This window comes from Talaromyces marneffei, chromosome 2, assembly GCF_009556855.1.
Source record: "Talaromyces marneffei chromosome 2, complete sequence".
Classification (NCBI taxonomy): Eukaryota; Fungi; Ascomycota; class Eurotiomycetes; order Eurotiales; family Trichocomaceae; genus Talaromyces; species Talaromyces marneffei.
Window position 1 is genome coordinate 319621 of NC_072349.1, and position 20450 is coordinate 340070.

The following is a 20450-nucleotide window of genomic DNA, read 5'->3' on the forward strand; positions in this document are numbered from 1 at the left end:
TACCATTTTAGCATGGATATCATTGATGTCGTCGCTACTTGTGATGTTTATCATTTCCCGATCCTTCACCAGCCATGGGGCAACGACAAGGGAAAGAAACGAATATGAGATGATCTGAGAGTTGTTTTCAATATTTCTGCAACATCACTTATGGAGGCAGGCTGAACTTCAAGCTTTGGTTGTTCTTCGACGATCTGGAAGGGAAGTGACCGCGCATGACTGGAATACGGTAACATTTAGGTAGGTATCCGGACTTCGGTGGAACAATGATATTCACCCTCTAATAGCTTCCTCTGGGTTAAATAACCCCAGGCTGCAGTATTTGCTTGTCGAAGAACTTTTACTATTTTTGAAAGGCTCTAATATAAAGCCAATGGCTAAGTAGCAGCTTGAAAGTTTCACAAAACTCGTACTACAAGCAGCTATATTTTTAGGTATAAAAATATTCCTTTTATGTGAGCTGCTCTAAGCATGAGTGCGTAGGCTGATATATCCCTATGTCTCGGAACGGTACATGTATTATTCTTGTGGTTGGTATAGACATACTTGCTGGACTTTCTCCGATAAGCGAGCGTATCTAAGCACCTATAGTATACTGCATTGAATCCTTCTGAGCGCATAAGCTAGCATCGCAGAGTCCTTTGTATGGATAGATATTTTCTACATAGTGTGGGGACCAGAACAACAAAAACACAAGATGCTGTCTTGTCTATTAGCGACACCGGCCGGCCAGATATGAAGGTACTATGAATCGGGGCTGCATCACGGCTTGAGAATCAAGATAAGAACAACCACACTCTGCGTGTAACACTAAAATTAAGAATATTAACGAAATTCTAAGAAAAACTAAGTAACGAAGATGAATCGACAGGGAGGGCCTGGTTCTTGAGCCCGCGAATGAGGCCAATACCCCTCCAATATTGGACATATCTTCGAATCGTCTCGTCGTGCACAGGACCTGCTCGCCTCAACGTGGGCGAATGCCGTCTGGATGTCTCTGTAGACAATACTATGCTCCCTCCAGACATCCACTCAAAATCTTCCTGGAAAAAGTCTGCAAGCGCGGCAGCGGGATTGCCATCATCGGGTCGCCGCTTCATTATATCTTCTAGCCACTCGGCCATCGGTATACGGTTGTGCTTGTCCACGTCCAACTCCGAAGCTAGAATATCGAGCACTTCGTTCCACGGCTGCCGCACTGGGTTCTCCAGATGATAAACGAGTTCCATAGGCTCTGGGCTGAAAATGATCTCTTCTAGCACAGTGCTGGCGAGATCAACGGGAAGCCATGAGAGTGTCTGGACAGAGGAAAGAAAAAAAATTGTCAGTCAGTTGGGAAAATTGCACAGAAATATAAGTTAGTGCAAGGGGTGAACTTACTCCGCGGATGTCTGGAAGGTGTCCTAGCGCCTCTGACGATGCGACAAGGCTAGCAAAGTGTTCGTCTGTGTTCCAAAATCCCCCTTGAGCGCCAGCGATCTGCCCAATGCGAATGTACCCAACTTCGATCTCGGTGCCAAAATCGTTACGCGCTCGTTCGATTATTTTTTCGCAGACTAGTTTGGCCTGCGCGTATCCTAAATCGAGAGCTGTACGGAAGTCCTGTATTGGCGTCTCAGGCACGATCGTCTCTGCAGTGAATTTCCCGTACCAACCAACAGTAGATATTGATGAGATGAAGAGAACGCGGGTTCTTCTTGTTGGTTGCTGATGGGCATGCGCATCTCTAGCAAGTAGCAAAAGATGCTGCAGCACACGGAACTGAGATTTGTACGAGGATACGTGCATTTTGAAATTCATGGGCCAAGCGTTGTGGACAATGTGAGTGATTCGTTCGCACAGCCAGGTATAATCAGCCCCCGACAGACCCAATTTCGGGGAACCCGTATTGGTCTCAAATACAATAACTTTGGACCATTCCTCGGGTGAGATACTTAGGCCTTTCGATTTCAGAGCCGCTGCCTGCCGATCATACGGGTCCTGCTTCCCTGTAGATGGACGATTCATGCAGACGACGTGACGTACCACGGACTTCTGAACGAGATGAGCTAGGAGGTGTGACCCGAGACTGCCTGTGCCTCCGGTCAAGAGGACAGTCGCGGTGTCATTTTCGCCGTACCCGTTAGATTTCTGCTGCCGCTGCAGGGAGTACATGTCGATGAACACGTCAAGGAGGCTACCGTCCACTGACGATGCAGCTTGATTTCCGCACCCTTCTCTCACGGCTTTGGCAAGTTCAGCAACGGACGGATGTTGGTATACAAAATCCCGACCAATCGAAACCTTGGAGAGCCCGTCGCGTAGAGATGATACAAGCAACCTACGCAATATAGTTGATTGGAGGCTATCCATGCCCAGTTCGAAAAAGTCCCGTTCATCCGTCCACTCGCTGTTATTTGTCCACTTCAAATTGTCGTTAATGAGCTTGCGTAGATCGGCTTCGAGGGAGTTTAATCGGAGTGGCGGGATCGAATAGTCGATCACCCCATCGAGTTTACGGTAAACCTCAGCAATCTCCTTTTCAAACCGCTGGTTGACCTCTCGTCGTAAGACTGTCCCTTTATCAGACCTAGGGAGACTCCCTGCCTGCACCACAACGATTGCCTGAGAAGACGAAATGCGAGCGTGGGCATCCATCTTCTCACCAGCCAGCTGAATAATTGGCCAGAGGCTGGACTTCAATGCATCTTCCTCCTCTGCAGACGAGATTTTAAACGTCGGCTCAATCAACACTCCGATCTCGAACTGGCCGTCCCCAAATGCCACCGCAGCTTTGACGGCCTCGCTTTGAGCGAGCATGGATTCGACGATCGTAGGACGGACTTTTTCGCCCGTCGCCAAGCGAATAAGATCATCACTTCGACCCAGCACTGTATACTCATTATCAGAATCTGATGATGGACGAGGAACGAGGATATCCTGAAGCGGAAATCTTTCGGTCCAGCCTACTGGCTGTAGACTCAATTTCCACCGACTCTCTGATTCTTGGTTTTCTTCAACGATGGGTTCGAGAGAAACCTGTAGCGCGTCCTGGATATCTGTGCGCAGCTTGAAATAATGCCAATCATAACCCCGTTGTGGCACATACAATGGAGCCAAGGGCCCCGTTTCGGTGGCGCCGTAGTGATTGAGGAGCTTCACTCCAGCAGCTGTTAATTTGTCGCCAATGGTCTCCTTGGGCAATCCGCCGCCGAAAACGATGAAGTGCAGTTCTTGCAGGACATGGATTCCCTCATCATCTGGTAGCAGAGCAATTTCCTCAAGAACTGACGGCACTGTAAGCAGCGATTTTGCACCACTGTTCCGCAAGAGCTGTGCTGTTGATGGACCAGTGAAGATGGTGCCTGCCTCTGGAAGGCAAAATGGTTTTCCCATGCCCAGTGACAGGCACGGTGGCAGCAATCCAAATCCCTGTTAGTATGACCTAGTAAGTCACCCCCTCATCGATGTATAGAGGAATAGTTGAGAGAGAAAGACTTACGTGAAACAGCGGAGATGTCGACAGGGCTGGTGAGAGCATTTCTTCCGCGTTCTTGAACTCATGGCAAAGAGCAAAGCTGAGATAATGCCGATGAGAGGTATAAATTGGTTTAGGTAGACCCGTCGTCCCACTGGAGTGCAGAATGAGCACATTACAGTCCGATTCCGAGACAAAGTGATTCTTTCGGCCGACGTTACTTTCTGTGAAAGCAGTGGATGATGTTGTGTTTTCGGTCATAAAATCCCTGTACGCAGCAGGACAGTACTTTGACGGTGGAGAAGAATCACTCGCATCCCATGACGACAGGGCTTCATTGGCTGTGCCATCCAACCGCGCCGATACGAGGATCGCGCTCGTCCGTGTTTTTTGCACCAGGTGTTTGACAGCTTCGGCACTGAGTCGCGTCGAAAGTAAGACAGTGGGTATCCCCAGACCCATCAATGCAAAGAGGTATATGACGAGTGTCAGATCGCTGTCCATGAGCAAGCCAACTGGCCGGTCCTTTGTGCCATTCTCTAGCTGGATCTCAGGCACATTTTTGCCGAGCCAGTCTTGACAGCACGAGACAGCATGCTTCAGTTGTGCGTATGTTACATCTAGCAGTGGTGCATCCGTGCTTTTCTGTGCCTGGATGCAAAATCGGCGGTGCGGGTTTACCCTGGCTTGGAAGTCGATTAACTCTGGAAGCGATCTGGCGTCGCCTTCCCCTTCCAGAAGGCTGAGTTTCGGCCATGTAAATGCTGTCCCAAGTTCATTCACAGTCATCTTGATCTTTTGGTGAGAAAAAGCTGCAATAAATGGACAGGGAAAATGGAATAAGATGTCCAATCATTCCATGTGACTGAGAACCGATGGCCAGATATTTTTTTGTTCTGTGCCGTCTATCTTTCCTACTACACAAAGTTCGGTTCGGATTCTATATTATCTTTTTGCGCCTGGCTTGATCCCAGGCCAATCTTAGACGACGTACGCGGGTCCGTGTGCAAAACGCATTCATCTACTACTCGTCTCGTCGCTTCCCCCACTGCTGGCAGTCCACTGGGGCCCATTTCCCAACCCGCGGCAAGATTTAGAAAACGAAGGAATACGGTTTGCCTAGCTAGTTGTTGCGGTCACGGAAAGCCAGTTGATCGAGCGCTCCGCTTGCTGCTCGGCCGCCTCATCCACGCACACTACGATAAGACACATTGAGTTCCCTTTGCATAAAAATATCATAAGTAATTAAAATCAACCACCATCTATCTGATAGCTGATGACTAATTCTAATACAATCTTTAGCAGGCTTCCTTGCTTATATTTCAAATGCTATCGTCTCTGCCTTCGGGTTTATTTGACAAACGGCTTAAGACTGTTAACCGCGTCGACAATACACTCCTTCAACGGCCGATAGGTGACGCCTAAGACCTCCTTAGACTTGGTATTATCCCACCCATACCATCCTGTAGGAGGGAAATCACCCCCCTTCAATGCGTCTCCCGTCGGCAAACCGTCTCGGAGTTCAGGGAATGCCTCCCGGATACATTCGGCAATCTCCTTGTTGGAATACTGGCCTGGAGAAACCAAGAACCGCTGGCCAGCTGCTTCAGGTTTCTCGATTGCTAGAACGTGTGCCACTGCCAGGTCACGGACATCCACCCACATGAAAATCCCAGTGTATGGCAAGCCATCCTTTGTCTTACCAAAGGCTATGTCCCGAATGCGCTCGTTGGAAGTGTTCAGCGCATCGAGATCCTTGATGCGATGAATTATAGGACCGTATACCATGGGTGGGTTTATCTGATAAGTAATAATACGTGTGAGTAATGCTGTAGAATTGCGGTGGTTACTTTGTCTGACTTACACTTGTGAGGGAAAAGTTGGGCTTCTCCTTTTCCACAAAGTCCCATGCAGCTTTCTCCTGCTCAATAGTCAGCATAGTCCTCAAACCCAAGAGATCAATTGTGAACTCACAGAGAAAGATTTACTTGCGCGGTAACCATTGAGGGGGGTGGAAGTACCCTCCTCCCAGGTCATGTTGTTCCAATCCGCCTTGTTCAAAGTTAGCATGGGTACTGTATATAACTTCTCTCATAATACAAAATTCATCAGGTTGTTACCTCTGTATAAGTATGTGTCGGAGGCTGGGAAAAGTCCATGACTGCGGCGCCGGAAGATGTAACCACCACTCGCTTGACTGACGGGGCGTTCTTTTTGATAGCGTTGAGGATACCAACGGTGCCGTTGATAGCTGAAGGACAGTCTCGTAAGTAAGTCCCTTTCCAAGTGGAGTCCTGAAAATCTGTGGCACGAACCTGGATCAATGAGATCTTTCTTGATGTCCTGAATCCGGAAATGGAATGGGCTGGCTGTATGGATCACCGCCTCAAATGGTGGGTCAGAAACAACCGCCTGATCGAAGGCTGGATATCACATACAGTTAGTTCATATAGGTCATCCAAATGGCAAAACACTGGGCTAAGTAGGATAAATACCATCAGGCTCGGAAACGTCAGGCACAATTGCAAAATCCAGATTCTCCTGCGAGACAGCCGGGTACGATGCCTTGATCTGGTCTGCCTTTTCCTGTGAGCGGACGGTAGTCACAACGGAATGGCCGCGTTTGAGCAACGCATCGAGAATATGAGAGGCAATGAAGCCGCTTCCCCCGGTAAGAAGGGTTCGTGTCATGGCTGCTGGCTTAGTATAATGGAGTTGTACAGGTGTGTGTGTGTGTGTGTGTTTGTCGCTATTGTGGAACGATTTCATGCAAGTCAGATCCTAACATAACTGAGCTCTGGTCTAACTTATAATGTGTCTGATGTTGGACGTCATCTGGTAGACGCGGGGCCGGCAACGGGTTTTCTTTGTTGAGTTCACCCCTGCTCGGTTTTAGGTTTATTCCATCGAACTCGGTTTTAGCATTATTTCCGCCCGAGGATCCGAAGTCTCGACCTAAGCCTAGTATTATCCATCATCTTGTGTTCAACTTTTACTATAACTACACTCTTTCACATACATCATTCTATGCATGAATGTACAGATGCAAATGCGGAGCAGATCGTCCTCGAGAGGCTCTTCCTCTTCCGTGCCCACTTATGGTGGCTAACCCTAAGCTAGTCCAGAAACATACGTAGATACCCCATACTAATTAATCGGCTTATGGCTGAATCAGTTGATCGGCGGACTCTATACGTTTAGATGAACAGTCTTAGCTCGTTAACTACATACCCTGATTAGCAAAAAACAGATATTTAGTGAAGTAAATGAACATCGATCGTGGAAATACATAAACTGGCGTGGCTGAATGAGTTGGGGTATGACGCTAGTACGGAGTAATCGGCCCCGCTCTCGTACTTTTCCCCACTCGTGCGGGCCAAATCGATCTGATCGAAAGTTTGACGCGACAGTCGGTCGGGCCCGCGTATGCACATGTTATCAGGCCGGCGGTTTTGGATTTTCAACCTCATAAACAAACAGGTACATTATTTTTTGCTCTTGGTCGAGCATAATCCATTGCAGTCATATGTATCAGCTTGCTTGCCGGACTTTTCCTTTCTCCCTCAATAAAACCTCTCCGATGGCATATATATACATCTGCCATACGCGGGTCCGTCAGCCGTCCCCAAGGGCGAGACTCAAAAATGACCGTGGTCTGGTCGACAATTAATTGTAAAATCAACTCAAACAACAATAGTTGCGCTCTCTGATTGGCGCGTAAGGACTTCCAGGTAACCTCCCACCCACTGTCTCCGTCATCATGTCTCCCAGTGTCATCATCGCCGAGCAAAATACTTCGGCTACAGTAAATCCCACGAGCAAGGCGACCACTGCAGTCGACAGAGGCGATAGCTTCGAGATCCCCACTGTTAACATCTCGAGCTTTTTGGCTGACCCAGAATCTCCCGAGGCTCAGGCCATCATTCCCATCGTGCGGTCCGCCTGCCGCTCAACAGGGTTTTTCCAGATCACTGGCCATGGCATTGACAAGGATCTTCAACAGGAGGTGTTTGCCGGCGCAAAAAAATTCTTCTCCCTCCCCTATGAGACTAAAAAGGCCCTAGATGCTCATTTGAACCAGGGTCTTAGAGGCTACGACGTACTGGCCTCGCAGTCTTACGAAGATGGCGTCCTGCCTGACCTCAAAGAAGGCTTCTATACGGGCGTTGACCTGCCGGCTGATGACCCGCGTGTTCAGGCAAGACGGTTCCTAATGGGAACCAACGTCTGGCCCGATGCATCCTTGCTTCCCAAGGATGAATTTTGCAAGCCCGCTAAGAAGTACCACGACGCGCTGATGAAGCTCTCTATCAATGTCTTGAAACTCATTGAGCGCACGCTTCCGTACGGACCAGGCATTTTCGATGAATTTATTGCCAACGATCCCATCACACCGATGCGCGTGCTACATTACCCGCCAGCGCGCACGGAGGAGGAGAGAAACGGCACTACCCAATATGGTGCTAGCGCGCATACCGACTTTGGCGCCATTACTCTGCTACTTCAGGAGAAGAGTCCTGGGTTGGAGGTCCTCGATTCCCGAACCAGCGATTGGAAGCCCGTTCCACCAAATCCAGACGTGTACGTGGTCAATATTGGCGACATGCTCAGTTTCTGGACCAAGAACGAGTACAAGAGCAGCGTGCATCGTGTTGTGAATCGCGAGCCCGGGGACCGGTATAGTATTGTGTTCTTCTTTGATGGAAATGGTGATGCAAAGCTATCTCCGCTGGATGGGTCGGAGGAGGATAATCCGCTCACTGTCGAGCAACACATGATCCGTAGGGTCGCGGAGAGCTACAAGAAGTGAACTTGAAACCCCTAGGCGCTTTCGCTGATAGTACAATACTTTCACTGGTTGAGAAATATGACTACTTTTCTTATAATAATATCTACATTTACCCCCGTAGTCCGGATAGCATAAAGTCGACAATGCTCTTCCCAAGATTGGAACCAATAATTGCAGGCAGCGTTTCATGGTGCCCTACTACCCTAGCCCTTATAACCCTAAGGACACAGACGACACAGAAGGCCTACGGACTAACTGGCCATGCAATGGTTCCAATGGAATCAAAGAAAATATTGTTAAAAGTTAAAACTGAGAAACAATGGGAATAACTAACGGAGTAAACTCGCACCTAACATCGGAGACACGACGGAGATAATCAACGGCATAATTTTCATCTAACACAGCAATGCCCAAGCAGGGGTTCCCTATAAGGCCGCCCATACCCTGTCCACAATGCATGTTGCCCTGCCAAATACGAACAAGTGTAGCGCACCAATCACGTGGATATAGCGAACGACGCGGGTCCCCGAAATGTCTTGAAATACCTATTACTACGTAGTAAAATGGAATCACTTGCCGTATTGGAAGTATTCTAGAACCGAATATCATCCATTCAAGGTTAGAGACTGTTCGCGATCAACGCTCAAAAACATGTCCGAGAAAGTTGCATCAGACACCGAACGGGGAGATGTTCCCCCTGCGCCAACTTCCACCCGATCGATTCAAGGTCTACGATGGGTTGTCGTGGTGTTGTCTATTCTCTCTTCAACTTTCTTCTACGGCCTTGATAACACAGTTGTGGCAGACATCCAGCCGACTGTGGTTCAGAGATTCGACGCTATCGACAGACTCCCTTGGATCTCGGTCACGTTTCTGATCGGAGCGGCATCCACGAATTTCTTCTGATAAGTGTTGTGATTCTTGCACAATTAAGTTGAAAATATGCTGACCTTTGATATGTGAGGTGTACGGGCCAAGTTTATAGCCTATTCGATGTGAAATGGACCTACATCATCTGCGTCACGATGTTCGAGGTGGGCTCTGCGGTGTGCGGTGCTGCCCCGTCCATGACTTCATTCCTTGTGGGCCGTACAATCTGCGGTCTTGGAGGATGTGGAATGTACACAGGAGTGATGACGATGTTGAGCTTCCTTACAACACCCGAGGAACGCCCGGCGTATCTGGGGTTGACTGGACTCACCTGGGGCCTAGGGACGGTGCTAGGCCCAATTATCGGCGGCGCGTTCGCCCTACACGTAAGCTGGAGATGGGGGCTGTACATCAATCTAATATTTGGCGCGATCGCAGCCCCAGTATACTTTCTAATGATCCCAGCATTGCAAACGGCGAAAGGATCGATTATCTCCCGGTGGAAGCAGGTCGACTTTCTGGGTACAATCTTGGTTGTTGGATTGCTCATCTCGTGTCTCATGGCAATCAATTTTGGGGGCATTCTCTATCCCTGGGATAGCGGACAGATTATTGCGCTTTTCGTTGTAACTGGGGTCCTGACAATCGCATTTGCTGTTCAACAAGCCTTCTGCCTCGGAACCACCCCCAACAATCGATCGTTCCCAGCACAGTTCTTGCGTAACCCGCAGGTACTCTTGATATTTGCCGCAGAGATCTGTGCAATAACGCTCACCTTCATACCAATATATTTCCTGCCGCTGTACTTCCAGTTGGTCCAGGGAGATACCGCTCTCCAGTCTGGAGTCAAGTGTTTCCCGTTGGTCATATTTCTGGTTGTCACCATCATTGGTAATGGCATGGCCACCTCACGTTATCCTTGGTTCCAACCTTGGTTCCTTATGGGATCCATTTTCGGCTTGGTAGGTGCTGTGCTTCTGTATACTGTGGACGAAACAACCAACGACGCACGAGTATACGGCTATACAATCCTCATCGGCGTCGGTGCGGGTTGTTTCGTGACGCTGTGTTTTGCAGCGGCACAGACCCAAGTGGACAATAAAGCGGAGATTCCACAAGCGGTGGCTTTCATGGGCTTTGCGCAACAGGGTGGTGCCGCTTTCACCCTGGCGATCTCTAACAGCGTGTTCTTGAACGTTGCGATCCGGGAAATTAGCGATATTCTGCCCAGTGTATCCCGCGACAGTATCCAAAAAATCCTTTCTGGACTAGGGTCTGATATCCTCTCCTCCTTGAACCAGGCAGACAGGGATAGAGTCTCTCAGAGTATCGCCGCTAGCCTCAGCAAGGCATACATTGTGCCAATCATCTGCGGTGCCCTTGCAGTGATTCTTTCCTTTTTTATTAAAAGAGATAGAGATTGGGAGAAGCGAGCAAGGTCCACGATTGGCAATGTGGTGGGTCGACGAAATCTCACCGTGAACGGAGGGGAGGAAGTACATTCAAACACATGAGAGGCGGACTATATCCAGCTACTACGAGGGGTTAGGAATTCGATTACAAAACTTATAGACAAGAAACGCTCCTTTTTCCCATACCTAGAAAATGGTAACTTTTGCCTGCAGGGACTACAAGGACTTCAAAAAAGAGATTCAACGGATAGCATTTTAGAGGATTTGTCGCAGTGCACAGGGAGTCGATAAACCGTATAATTGATTTTGTATTGGAAAGTAACTTTTATTAGTAAATTCCACTGCATTCCAAGACAAGGCAATAACCTTTTCTGTCATGGGCATTCGTCCAATATTCACTAAAATCTCCAAAACAAAAATCTCTATCCCCACCTCTAAGTGGCTGGTTGGACCTGATGTATCTACATGAAATACATATCCAGGAACGCCATATGCTTCAAGCGTTGACCTCCGTACAGAGCTCCTCAGCGCAAGCCTTATCAAGCATGACGGATTTAATGTACTTAACATTTTATTTCTCTTGATAGGTTGTTTCCCACAAAGTTATAGTCCTTTTCACAATCCTCAGGCTCGGGTCCGCTCCACTCGGGTCCATTGACGGAGGATTTGGGAGATTCTTTACAAAAAGGGGGGATTTACAATCAATTAATCAATGAAAGAGAGAAGAAGAAGATAGATTGCGAAGAAATTGAACGAAAGACAGAACAATGCCTACCTTGACAGAAATTGCTCAGAACATCCTCGAAAGTGCTCGTGCGCTTGACGAGTACACTGAATCTCATGGGCTAGAGCCCACATCATTCACCCAGCATACTCTACCAACTCTCTCTGGAGATATAGAGGTAGTCCGAAAGAAGCTCGTAGGTTCAACCACTGAGCTAAAAGCTCTAGTTCAAGGCCCCATCGGCCAGCTCTACGATGTTTTGTTCGCAGTATGTGTGCAAATCCGTTTTGAGCGAAGGAACTGTCACACCACTGACTTTCTCAGTTCACGGATCTTATGAGCATTCGCTTCATCTACCGACATAATATCCCACATTATGTTCCCCTCGAAGGCGACATCTCTATCCATAACCTCGCCGAGAAGACCAAGCTAGATCCTATCCGGCTCCGGAGATACCTTCAGCACACCATGATGTATCGCGTATTCGTCGAGTCCCGCCCGGGATTCGTTGCCCATTCTCAAGTTTCCCGTCTCCTAAAAGTCAACCCCGCAGCTCTGGACACCGTGGGTTTCCTCGTCGAAGAGCTCGCGCCGGCAGGGACTAAGGTCATCGAAGCTGAGGCTAGATGGCCCGACTCGGCAGAGCCAAACGAGACAGGTTTCAACGTCGAGTTCAATACCGCCGATTCATTCTATCTGGAGATCGCAAAGACAAGCGAACGCGCGAGGCGTTTTGGTGCTGCTATGCGCTTCATGACCAGCGGGAATTTTTACGATATCTCTCATCTGGTTCGAGGTTATGACTGGAAGTCCCTGGACGTGCCAGGTAGCGTTGTGGTGGATGTTGGAGGTGGTCAAGGCGGCGTAAGTCAGGCTCTTGCTGGAGCAACTTCTAATATCCGCTTCGTCGTCCAGGACCTCGAGGGCACGGTCCTTGAAGGCCAGCGCATCTTGCCTCAGCATCTTCAGGATCGTATCAGCTTCCAATCCCATGATTTCTTTACGCCGCAGCCTGTGAAGCACGCTGATGTCTACTTCTTCCGTTACATTTTGCACAACTGGGCAGACAAGTATGCAATTCAGATCCTACGGAACTTGATCCCGGCGATGAAAGCCGGATCTCGTGTGATAATCTATGAATTCCTCCTACCCGACGTCTCGCAGCCGGAATGGACGAAGAAACAGTGGCGGTAAGAATCCTCATCTAACCCTTAATACATTTTGGAACAAGCATTGACTGTTACCTTGTTAGGAATCTTGATATGATTCAAATGTTAGGCTGGAATTCCCTGGAACGTACAGAATCGGACTGGCAATCCCTCTTTGCGTCAGTTGACCCTCGTTTGGAGTTTGTTGGGACGAAGACTCCTGAAGGCAGCATAGTTTCTCTGGTTGAGGCTGTTTGGCGACCATAGATAATTTTTTTTCGTTTGTTCACAATTCAAGTCTTAAACGCTCAGTTTACTTGTCAGTTTCTCCCACGATCTCACGGAATTCCACAACCCTGTCAAATTTCACGGCCTATACACACGCATTACATCCTTAGCTCGTATAATATTAGCAGAAATGTAGGTATGTAATTCACGGTACATCTTGTAACTCAGGTAGGCTATTACAATAAGGTACAATACAACCACATCCACAACGTGTTTTATTGACAGCCAAAACACCGCAAGGCCCGCGCCAACATCATATTTGCCTTGCCTATTTAGAACGAGTGACATTTAGTTGAGGTGTCCGTAAATATATAGCGCTTCAGATGGGATATTATAGTGGAAACTATATCACGGAATCTAGCCTAATACTTAGGGACTGCCTGGTACGGATTAGCTACCTACAGCCATAGAAATAGTAACGCGTTCTGTGTGATATCATGGTAACTTTTTCTCTACCACTGCCCATCGCTATCACGTTAGCGTTTCCCAAATCTCCATTTCGCGTGGGATAGAAGAATGAGAAAGTTTCGAAATATATATAACAATTCAGATGAGACTACCTAGGTAGCTGACGACTCTAACACAAACACTCATCTATCTATTGCTTTATGCAACACCAAGGTGCCGGAAAACAAAGTCAAAAGCCTCCAATATTCGTTCCCACTTCTTCCCATCCCCATCGCTGAACAGATCAAAGAGATGCGGCTGGCCTTCCAGCACTGAGATACCAGCATCCACCCCAGCCGCAACAAGAGCCTCGTATGTCCGCTGCGACTGCTGCCATGGGATCAGATCGTCTTCAGTCCCGTGCACAAGGTACGTGGGCGACTGGACCTCGTTCTTCACGATGTGGGCAAGAGGGCTGAACTTGGCGATCTGCTCAGGAGATGGTTGCGGGAGACACGCTAATTGCTTTTGTTCCTCGGGTGACAGTTGATGAGCAGCAGTCTTGGACGGTAGGCCGTTGAAAAGTACTGGGAGCATCTGGCCGCGCCAATTCATATGGAGGATAATGCGAGATCGCGGGTCTGACGGGCACATCCATCCCCCAGTTGCCCGCTTTGAGGGCGGCACGTTGTAGCTCGTGATCTAATTCACGCCATTGGTCAACACCCAACAGGCAGCATGCATGTGTACAAGAGAAGGAAAGCTTACAGGCTGGTTATACACTCCATCCAAAAGATCATAATCTTCATTCTGGGCCTCAGTCTCGGATTTACTGGGGAAGTTTGGTGCTTGCCAGCCTTGAGTTCAAGTTAGTCTGATGTTTCTCTCGACTTGTAGTTGCAATTGCAGCATAACACTTACATGGATCTTCATAGTCAGTCGGGCAGTAAAATGAGAGGATCGCATCTGGAGCCTTGACTTCAGGAGTCCATCCTAGCGTCAAAGCCAATGTGCCACCAGTGGACCAGCCAACTACGGCAACACGGCTATCATCAATGCACAAGAAGGGCGACGCGGATAGCTTCAGGGAAGACAGCTGGGTTCGAGCCCAGACGAAGGCATCCTGGACATCACGCATTGGGCCGTCAACAATATTAACCTCGGGACATAGTCGGTAGTCCACGCTGACAGGAAGAATACCATGACGGATCAGATGTTGGACTTGCTTTGTTCGAATATCTTTCCTCGAAAGCATGATATGTCCGCCTCCGTGGATCAACAGCGCTAGTGACGAGAGAGTTAGCGTATTGAGTCGCAATGAATACAAGGAAAATAATAAACAGTACGTACCAACCGGCCATTGTTTAGGTGAGGATGATCCTGACGAGCCCATCGTTGAAGACGCTGATGGATAGTAGATATCGACACGCAAGATCACACCATCCTTAGTGGTGTTGAAAGCCACTGTTTCCATCTCGGTTTCGTCTTTCTTCCTGTCAATCCATGACGCGGTGCGAGGCGGTTCGGTCGCCTTGTTAGTGAAGCCAGTGATGATCCGCACGGTGTTAGACTCTAGGCTCGGACCTTCGGTCATTGCGACGTGTTGGAACCCAACATTCCGCATGCAACGCTCCCAGAAGGCTTCATCGGCAAGAACGTGCTGACGACCATCGTTGAACAACCACCAACCTTCCAAGAGACCAAAGACAAGATCGAACCAGAACATGTTCTTGGTAAACTCGACCAGAGAAACAAATCCACCAGGTCGCAACATCTGGTAAATATGGGAAAGGGAGTTCGGCAAGTTACTTGTTGCGTGGATGCAGTTTGTCGAGAGGATGGTATCAAAGGACTTCAAGAATTTCTGAGGGATGTCCTTCTCTATATCCAATACCTGGAACTCCATGCAGTCGTATTTGGAGAACTTGCGCCTTCCAGCGGCGACTAGCGATGGCGATATGTCGGTGAAGGTATAATTGAATGCAATCCCAGAACGTACGAGGATATCAACGACCCATTTTGTTGTCGAGCCTGTTCCCGCGCCTAGTTCAAGGATGCGAACCGGCATTGAGCGGTTACTCAGTGCCTGTTTGAGGAACGCAGCCAGTAACTGACTCATTGCCCGATACATTGGCCCATTGCTGTACACTTCTTCCAACAACTCCTTGTTCTTCTTGGTTCCAAATAGCAGTTGAAGGGGATCCCGTTCACCGCTGACAAGCTTTGCCATGATTGAGCCACACAAATGGAGTAGCTCGTGCTCCTTAGCGTGCTGTGGGTGAGCGCGGATGATCTCTGAGTAGATCTCTGCGGAGCTTGCCGGGTCAAGGGGTTTTTCAGAGCGGATATACTCCTTGCCCGTGTATTCCGCGATCTGACCGTCTCTCAGGACTTCATAAAACACGCCACGGATACGGTCGTGCTTGGGCAAGATGGGCAGTAGTGGGATAGTCTGTCCCGGCTGGAGCGCACCCAGTGGACAACCCAGGTCACGGAAGGTTTCAACAACGTAAGCAAGTACAAGTCGTGCCTGCGTGGGATAGACATTCTTCCAGAACCCTATGAACCCTAACTCCTTTGCATACTGATCATAGTCGAATTGAATCTTCTCAAACGCCTGTTGAGGACTGTACCCATTGTCTGGGAGTGAGATCTGCTCATAGTCAGTATCAGTACCTGCTGGGGTAGAAGTTCCTAAGCTCTCGGTTTCTGAACTGGATGGTGATGAAGATGGAAGTAGTGCCCTTTCGCTCCCACTACCCTTTCCAAAAACCATGTCGGCTAGGTCACTAAAGGTAGACTCCGTAGTGAGCAGCGTTACGTCAATTCTCACAGCAAAAGATCGCTCAATATCGCTTGCTAGTTCCATGCAGAGAAGTGAGTCAAGTCCCTGATCAGCGAGATTTGTTGTTCGAACAAAGTTGCTGGCCGCGACTTCCAAGTGACTGGCGACCAATTGGGCCAACTGCACTCGGAGATTTTCGTCTCTCTGAGAGTCAGGCCGGGCAGCCTTCGATACTGCGGCTGCGATATCGGGAAGAGACACCTGGTTTTGCGAATCCTCATCTTCAACAATATCCTCTTCCTCATTGGCACTGTTTCCGCGAGCACCCCTGCGGACAAGATAGGTGCTTAGGGATTCAAAGGTTACTAAATCTGCAAGATCTTCCTGCGGAATGTTGATTCTGAATGCTGTGCTAATCTCGGAGACAATTTCCGTGATCATCAATGAGTCAATACCGAGATCTTCCAGTGTTGCTTGACTGCGGAATTCCTGCTCGGGGACGTCTGTGATCTTTGAAAGAAGCTGTCGAAGTTCTTTTTCAATACCAGGCGCTTTTTGTTTTCGCACCGCCCGGGCCTTTGCGGGAGCTGACGATTGCGCTGCAGGCGTTCGAGGAGCAGCAAAGGGAATATCAGAGAATGATGCCGCTACAGGGATGGATAGTGCTGCTGCGGTGGTAGATGTCGTCGAGTTATTAGCTCTCGACAGCACCCTGCTAAGCGATGTGATGAGAACTCTGCTGAACTGAGCACCAACAACCATCAAAATGAGCTCCCCGGTTGTAGCATCAAAGACATAAACGTCATTCTCAACCTGCTTGTCATTGACGACGTTTAAATTCGAAAATACTCCCCAGCTACCGTGCCCAGGTTGTGACGATGAAGCAGCGAAACTTGGACTTATTGATAGTCGATCAACCTTGGTGCAAACGTAAACATCTGTGTCCGCACAGTCTCGGAGACTGTTGACATGCAGTCCAGCAACCTGCAAGAAGTTATCCAAGGCTAGAGGATTACAGACCTGCTCTGCGGCCCACGGCAATGGCGGATTGCGAAGGACGACGTCGGCGGCAACTTGGCCGGATTTGGCCACAACGCGCGAGACCCCCTTGTAATAGTCGTCGTATTGGACGACCCGGTTAAACACCTTGTAAACGAGAGCACCATTCATGGCCTCACCATCGGCATGGGAAAGAAGTTCCTTGACCCGGTTATAGGGAAGTAGCCGCGCAGTTCGAGCAAACTCGGCCTTTGTACTATTACTGTCCTCGACAATAGTGACAGCTCCAGTCGCGTGCACAGCCGGCTCCTGGTGCTGTGATGCATTCAGCGCTTGTGAGACAAAGGAAAACGACCAGCTGTCGGTTTGCTGATTAAGCTGCAGAGCCAAATCCGCATCTTGGCTGAGCCCCAAAGGCGCCACAATCTCGAGAGAGCGGAATGAGGACACATCACCAAGCCCCAGGATTTTGATCGCCCGGGCGACCAACTCAATGTAGAGCGGCGCAGGACAGAGAGGATTGTTGAGGACAGCATGGCCTTGGACTACTCGCTGCCATTCATCGCTGCGGGTATTGACGCGAATCCTCGCAGTTTGCCGGTTACCGTTGAGCCACATGGGAGAGAAAAGCAGCTGGTTATTGTTAGTATCCTTGTCTGCGTCCTGAGTGATGGAGACTGGGGCAGCGGCAGGCGTTTCCTCCACCCACTCCAGCCAGTGCCTAGTCTTCTCAAACGGGAAGGGGGGTAGATTCAGCTGAGTGTAAGAGGATCTCTCGACACGGTGGAATGGCCAGAACTGGACACGGTGATGGCCATTACGCCACAACTGGACTGTCGCATCCGCCAAAGACCCAATAGCACTAGGGCTGCTAAGATTGAGGGGAATAAAGCTGTGGCTCTGAACGTCGTCACCTACGGCACGACGTGCCATGCTTGTGATGGATGAGTTGGATCCTGCCTCAAGCCAGATACAAGACCCAAGACGATTTGCTATGCGATTGATCGCCTGGCCTAAATATACTGGTACTCGGGTATGTTCGGCGATCAGCTGTGGAGTGGGCGCGGGCCATGATGAGCTATCTGAGCAGGTTTCAAGAGGAATCTGTGGGGAACAGTAAGTCAAAGTTTCCGCCAGAGATTTTAGAGCCAGTAAAATATCGTCAGTAAAGCGAGAATGGAAGCCATGCGTTACGTTCAGCTTCTTATACTTCACCGCCGAGGAAAGCCGAAGTTTGTCGATAAGTTCGTCGATGGCGGCGTTAGAGCCAACCACAACATGGCTTTTCGGTCCGTTGAAGCATGCAATCTCTAGCTTGTCGTTTGGCGATGAGCTTGCGATGAGCTCCCGCGTCGTCTTAAGGTCGGCGTCTAGGGCAACCATTTCTCCGCGCTCAAGTCCCCACTCATGTTGCATCAGCGCAGCGCGGCCGTGAACCAGCTTTAGGCCATCCTCGAGAGAGAGGATCCCTGCGACAGTCATTCCAACTAGCTGGCCGAACGAGTGGCCCACAATATAGTCAACGTGCAGGCCAGAGTCCATCCAGGTTTTGGCGGAGGCATACTGCACGGCAAACTGCATTGTCTGAAGACCAACGATGTCATCACGCGGATTGGACTCAAAAATACCAGGGTAAATGCTGTTGCTACCGAATGCTTTCAAAATTCGATCACATTCATCGAGATAAGAGCGAAATAGTCCTGAGGCCTCCGTCACAGCCGGGTTGAGGCCGACAGATCGGTTTGTCTGGCCCCCAAATGCGAGCACAATAGGCTTGGGGTTAGTCACGGCGGTCTGCGAAGGAGCAGAATCGGGAACGGAAGCTACGATACGCAGCTGATCATCCAGCTCCGACATGCTGGAAACAGAAGTCGCCATGATATTCGGTAGGGATCGATTTTGTCGATCAGAGAGGTTGAAGGCAAAATCTGCCAGGGTGTTCCTGCTTGATGAAGGGGGCAGCTGGTTGAGGTACGTGCGCAGTCGCGAAGCCAACTCACTCAGACTTTGAGGGGAGTGTGCCGAGAGAAAAACAGGATAGCGAACCTGAGAAGCCAGCGAAGAGGGTCTCGTCGGTGCAAATGCCTTGGGAGCCTCCTTAACCATTGCGGCTGCGATACTGCCGCCGGCACCATAGTTGTTGATGCAAGCAATTAATGTCTTCGCCGTCCATGGCACAGAGGATGTTGGAATCATCAGGTTCTGTTCCAACTTGATCTTCGGGTTTAGTTGCTTGAAGCTGCCTTGTCTGGGTACCACACCTCGCTCCATCATCAGCAATGTTTTAATAAGGCCAGCCACACCCGATGCACCTTCAGTGTGGCCAATGTTGCCCTTTACCGAAGCGAAATAAAGAGGCTGTTCACGTCGTCCCTGGCAGCCAAATACCTCTCGAATACCGTCATATTCTTGTGGATCACCGATCCTTGTCCCAGTGCCGTGGGCTTCCAGGTAGGTCACTTCTTGTGGAGATACATTCGCTTGCTGCAGAACTCTGCGGTATAGGGAGGTCTGTGAGGGGCTGTATGGCACAGTGATTGGAACAAGGTTACTGCTCTGAGCTACGGCAGTGGATAAGATCACGCCTTGAATGTTATCGTTGTCAGCCAACGCATTCGATAGCTTTTTTAATACGACCAATCCAATACCCTCTCCACGGCAGTAACCATCTGCATCTGCATCAAATGACTTTGTTGGCCCTGTTGCACTCAAGAATGAAGCTCCGGATAGATTCTGAAAGAAATATGGACTCGTAAAGAGGGAAGCACCACCCGCGACGGCGCTGTAACAATTTCCAAGCAGGATCGCCTGGCAGGCAGCATCAATGGCCACCATAGAAGATGAACACGCTGTATCAACGGATACAGAAGGGCCCGTCCAGCCAAAGTAGTGACTGATCTTCCCGGTCAAAAAGGCACGAAGGGTTCCTAGGGTAGAGAATGCATTTGGTGGATGTGCTGCTACGTTATCATTATAATCGGATGCGCAGACACCGACATAGCAACCGACATCTGTGCGCGGCTGGACTGGACCAAAATATCCCGATGATTCGAGCGCGTGATAGGCCACCTGTAGGAGAAGACGTTGCTGAGGGTCCATCGAGGCAGCTTCACGGCTGGACTTGCGGAAGAACTTGTGGTCAAAGGCGTCGATATCGGAAATCCAGTTGCCGTTGTAAATGGATTTCTCCTGGTGCCGTCGACTTTCTGTTGTGGCGAAGCGACCTTCAGGTGCCGGTTCGCACATAGACCTGCCCTCGTCCAGCAGCTGCCAGTACTCTTCTAAGGAGTCGGCGCCTGGAAACTTGCAGGCCATGCCAATGACGGCGACGGCATTGTCTGGGTAACCGTCAACCATTTTCTTGGGGTGAGCTGATCGTCAATCCCTTTTCCGGTCGTTGAAGAGTGCGGAAAGAGTGTTGAGATGTTTGGATGAAAAGAAAGTCAAGTGTGATGTTCAAAAGCAGTATATGAAAGGCTTCTAATTTATTCATATTCGATTCAAATGAATATGAAAATAGTTCAAATATTTCGCAAAGGCAAGTCGATTGCTGCGCGGGTCCCGTCTTAGGGCTAGGTGACCCTCAGATGC

The 20450-nt window shown here is 49.4% G+C and overlaps 6 protein-coding genes across 6 annotated transcripts; 3 read left to right on the top strand and 3 right to left on the bottom strand.

Moving 5' to 3' along the window:
- Positions 1 to 836: 836 nt before the first annotated feature.
- EYB26_002456 (uncharacterized protein) lies at positions 837 to 4246 on the bottom strand (the record flags this gene model as incomplete). The annotated part of the gene is made up of 3 exons (XM_054261761.1): positions 837 to 1298; positions 1381 to 3411; positions 3482 to 4246. The coding sequence occupies 3 exons, from the start codon at positions 4244 to 4246 to the stop codon at positions 837 to 839; spliced, it is 3258 nt and encodes a 1085-aa protein (XP_054117736.1).
- Positions 4247 to 4807: 561 nt separating this feature from the next.
- EYB26_002457 (uncharacterized protein) lies at positions 4808 to 6148 on the bottom strand (the record flags this gene model as incomplete). The annotated part of the gene is made up of 6 exons (XM_054261762.1): positions 4808 to 5257; positions 5322 to 5378; positions 5432 to 5509; positions 5578 to 5708; positions 5773 to 5880; positions 5953 to 6148. 6 exons carry the CDS (start codon positions 6146 to 6148, stop codon positions 4808 to 4810), a joined length of 1020 nt encoding a protein of 339 aa, XP_054117737.1.
- A 1069-nt stretch (positions 6149 to 7217) lies between these two features.
- Positions 7218 to 8267, top strand: EYB26_002458 (uncharacterized protein; the record flags this gene model as incomplete). The annotated part of the gene is made up of 1 exon (XM_054261763.1): positions 7218 to 8267. The coding sequence occupies one exon, from the start codon at positions 7218 to 7220 to the stop codon at positions 8265 to 8267; it is 1050 nt and encodes a 349-aa protein (XP_054117738.1).
- Positions 8268 to 9271: 1004 nt separating this feature from the next.
- Positions 9272 to 10630, top strand: EYB26_002459 (uncharacterized protein; the record flags this gene model as incomplete). The annotated part of the gene is made up of 1 exon (XM_054261764.1): positions 9272 to 10630. The coding sequence occupies one exon, from the start codon at positions 9272 to 9274 to the stop codon at positions 10628 to 10630; it is 1359 nt and encodes a 452-aa protein (XP_054117739.1).
- A 665-nt stretch (positions 10631 to 11295) lies between these two features.
- On the top strand, positions 11296 to 12667 carry EYB26_002460 (uncharacterized protein; the record flags this gene model as incomplete). Its single annotated transcript, XM_054261765.1, has 3 exons — positions 11296 to 11520; positions 11577 to 12442; positions 12505 to 12667. The coding sequence occupies 3 exons, from the start codon at positions 11296 to 11298 to the stop codon at positions 12665 to 12667; spliced, it is 1254 nt and encodes a 417-aa protein (XP_054117740.1).
- A 627-nt stretch (positions 12668 to 13294) lies between these two features.
- On the bottom strand, positions 13295 to 20216 carry EYB26_002461 (uncharacterized protein; the record flags this gene model as incomplete). The annotated part of the gene is made up of 4 exons (XM_054261766.1): positions 13295 to 13777; positions 13844 to 13932; positions 13997 to 14359; positions 14426 to 20216. The coding sequence occupies 4 exons, from the start codon at positions 20214 to 20216 to the stop codon at positions 13295 to 13297; spliced, it is 6726 nt and encodes a 2241-aa protein (XP_054117741.1).
- Positions 20217 to 20450: the final 234 nt, after the last annotated feature.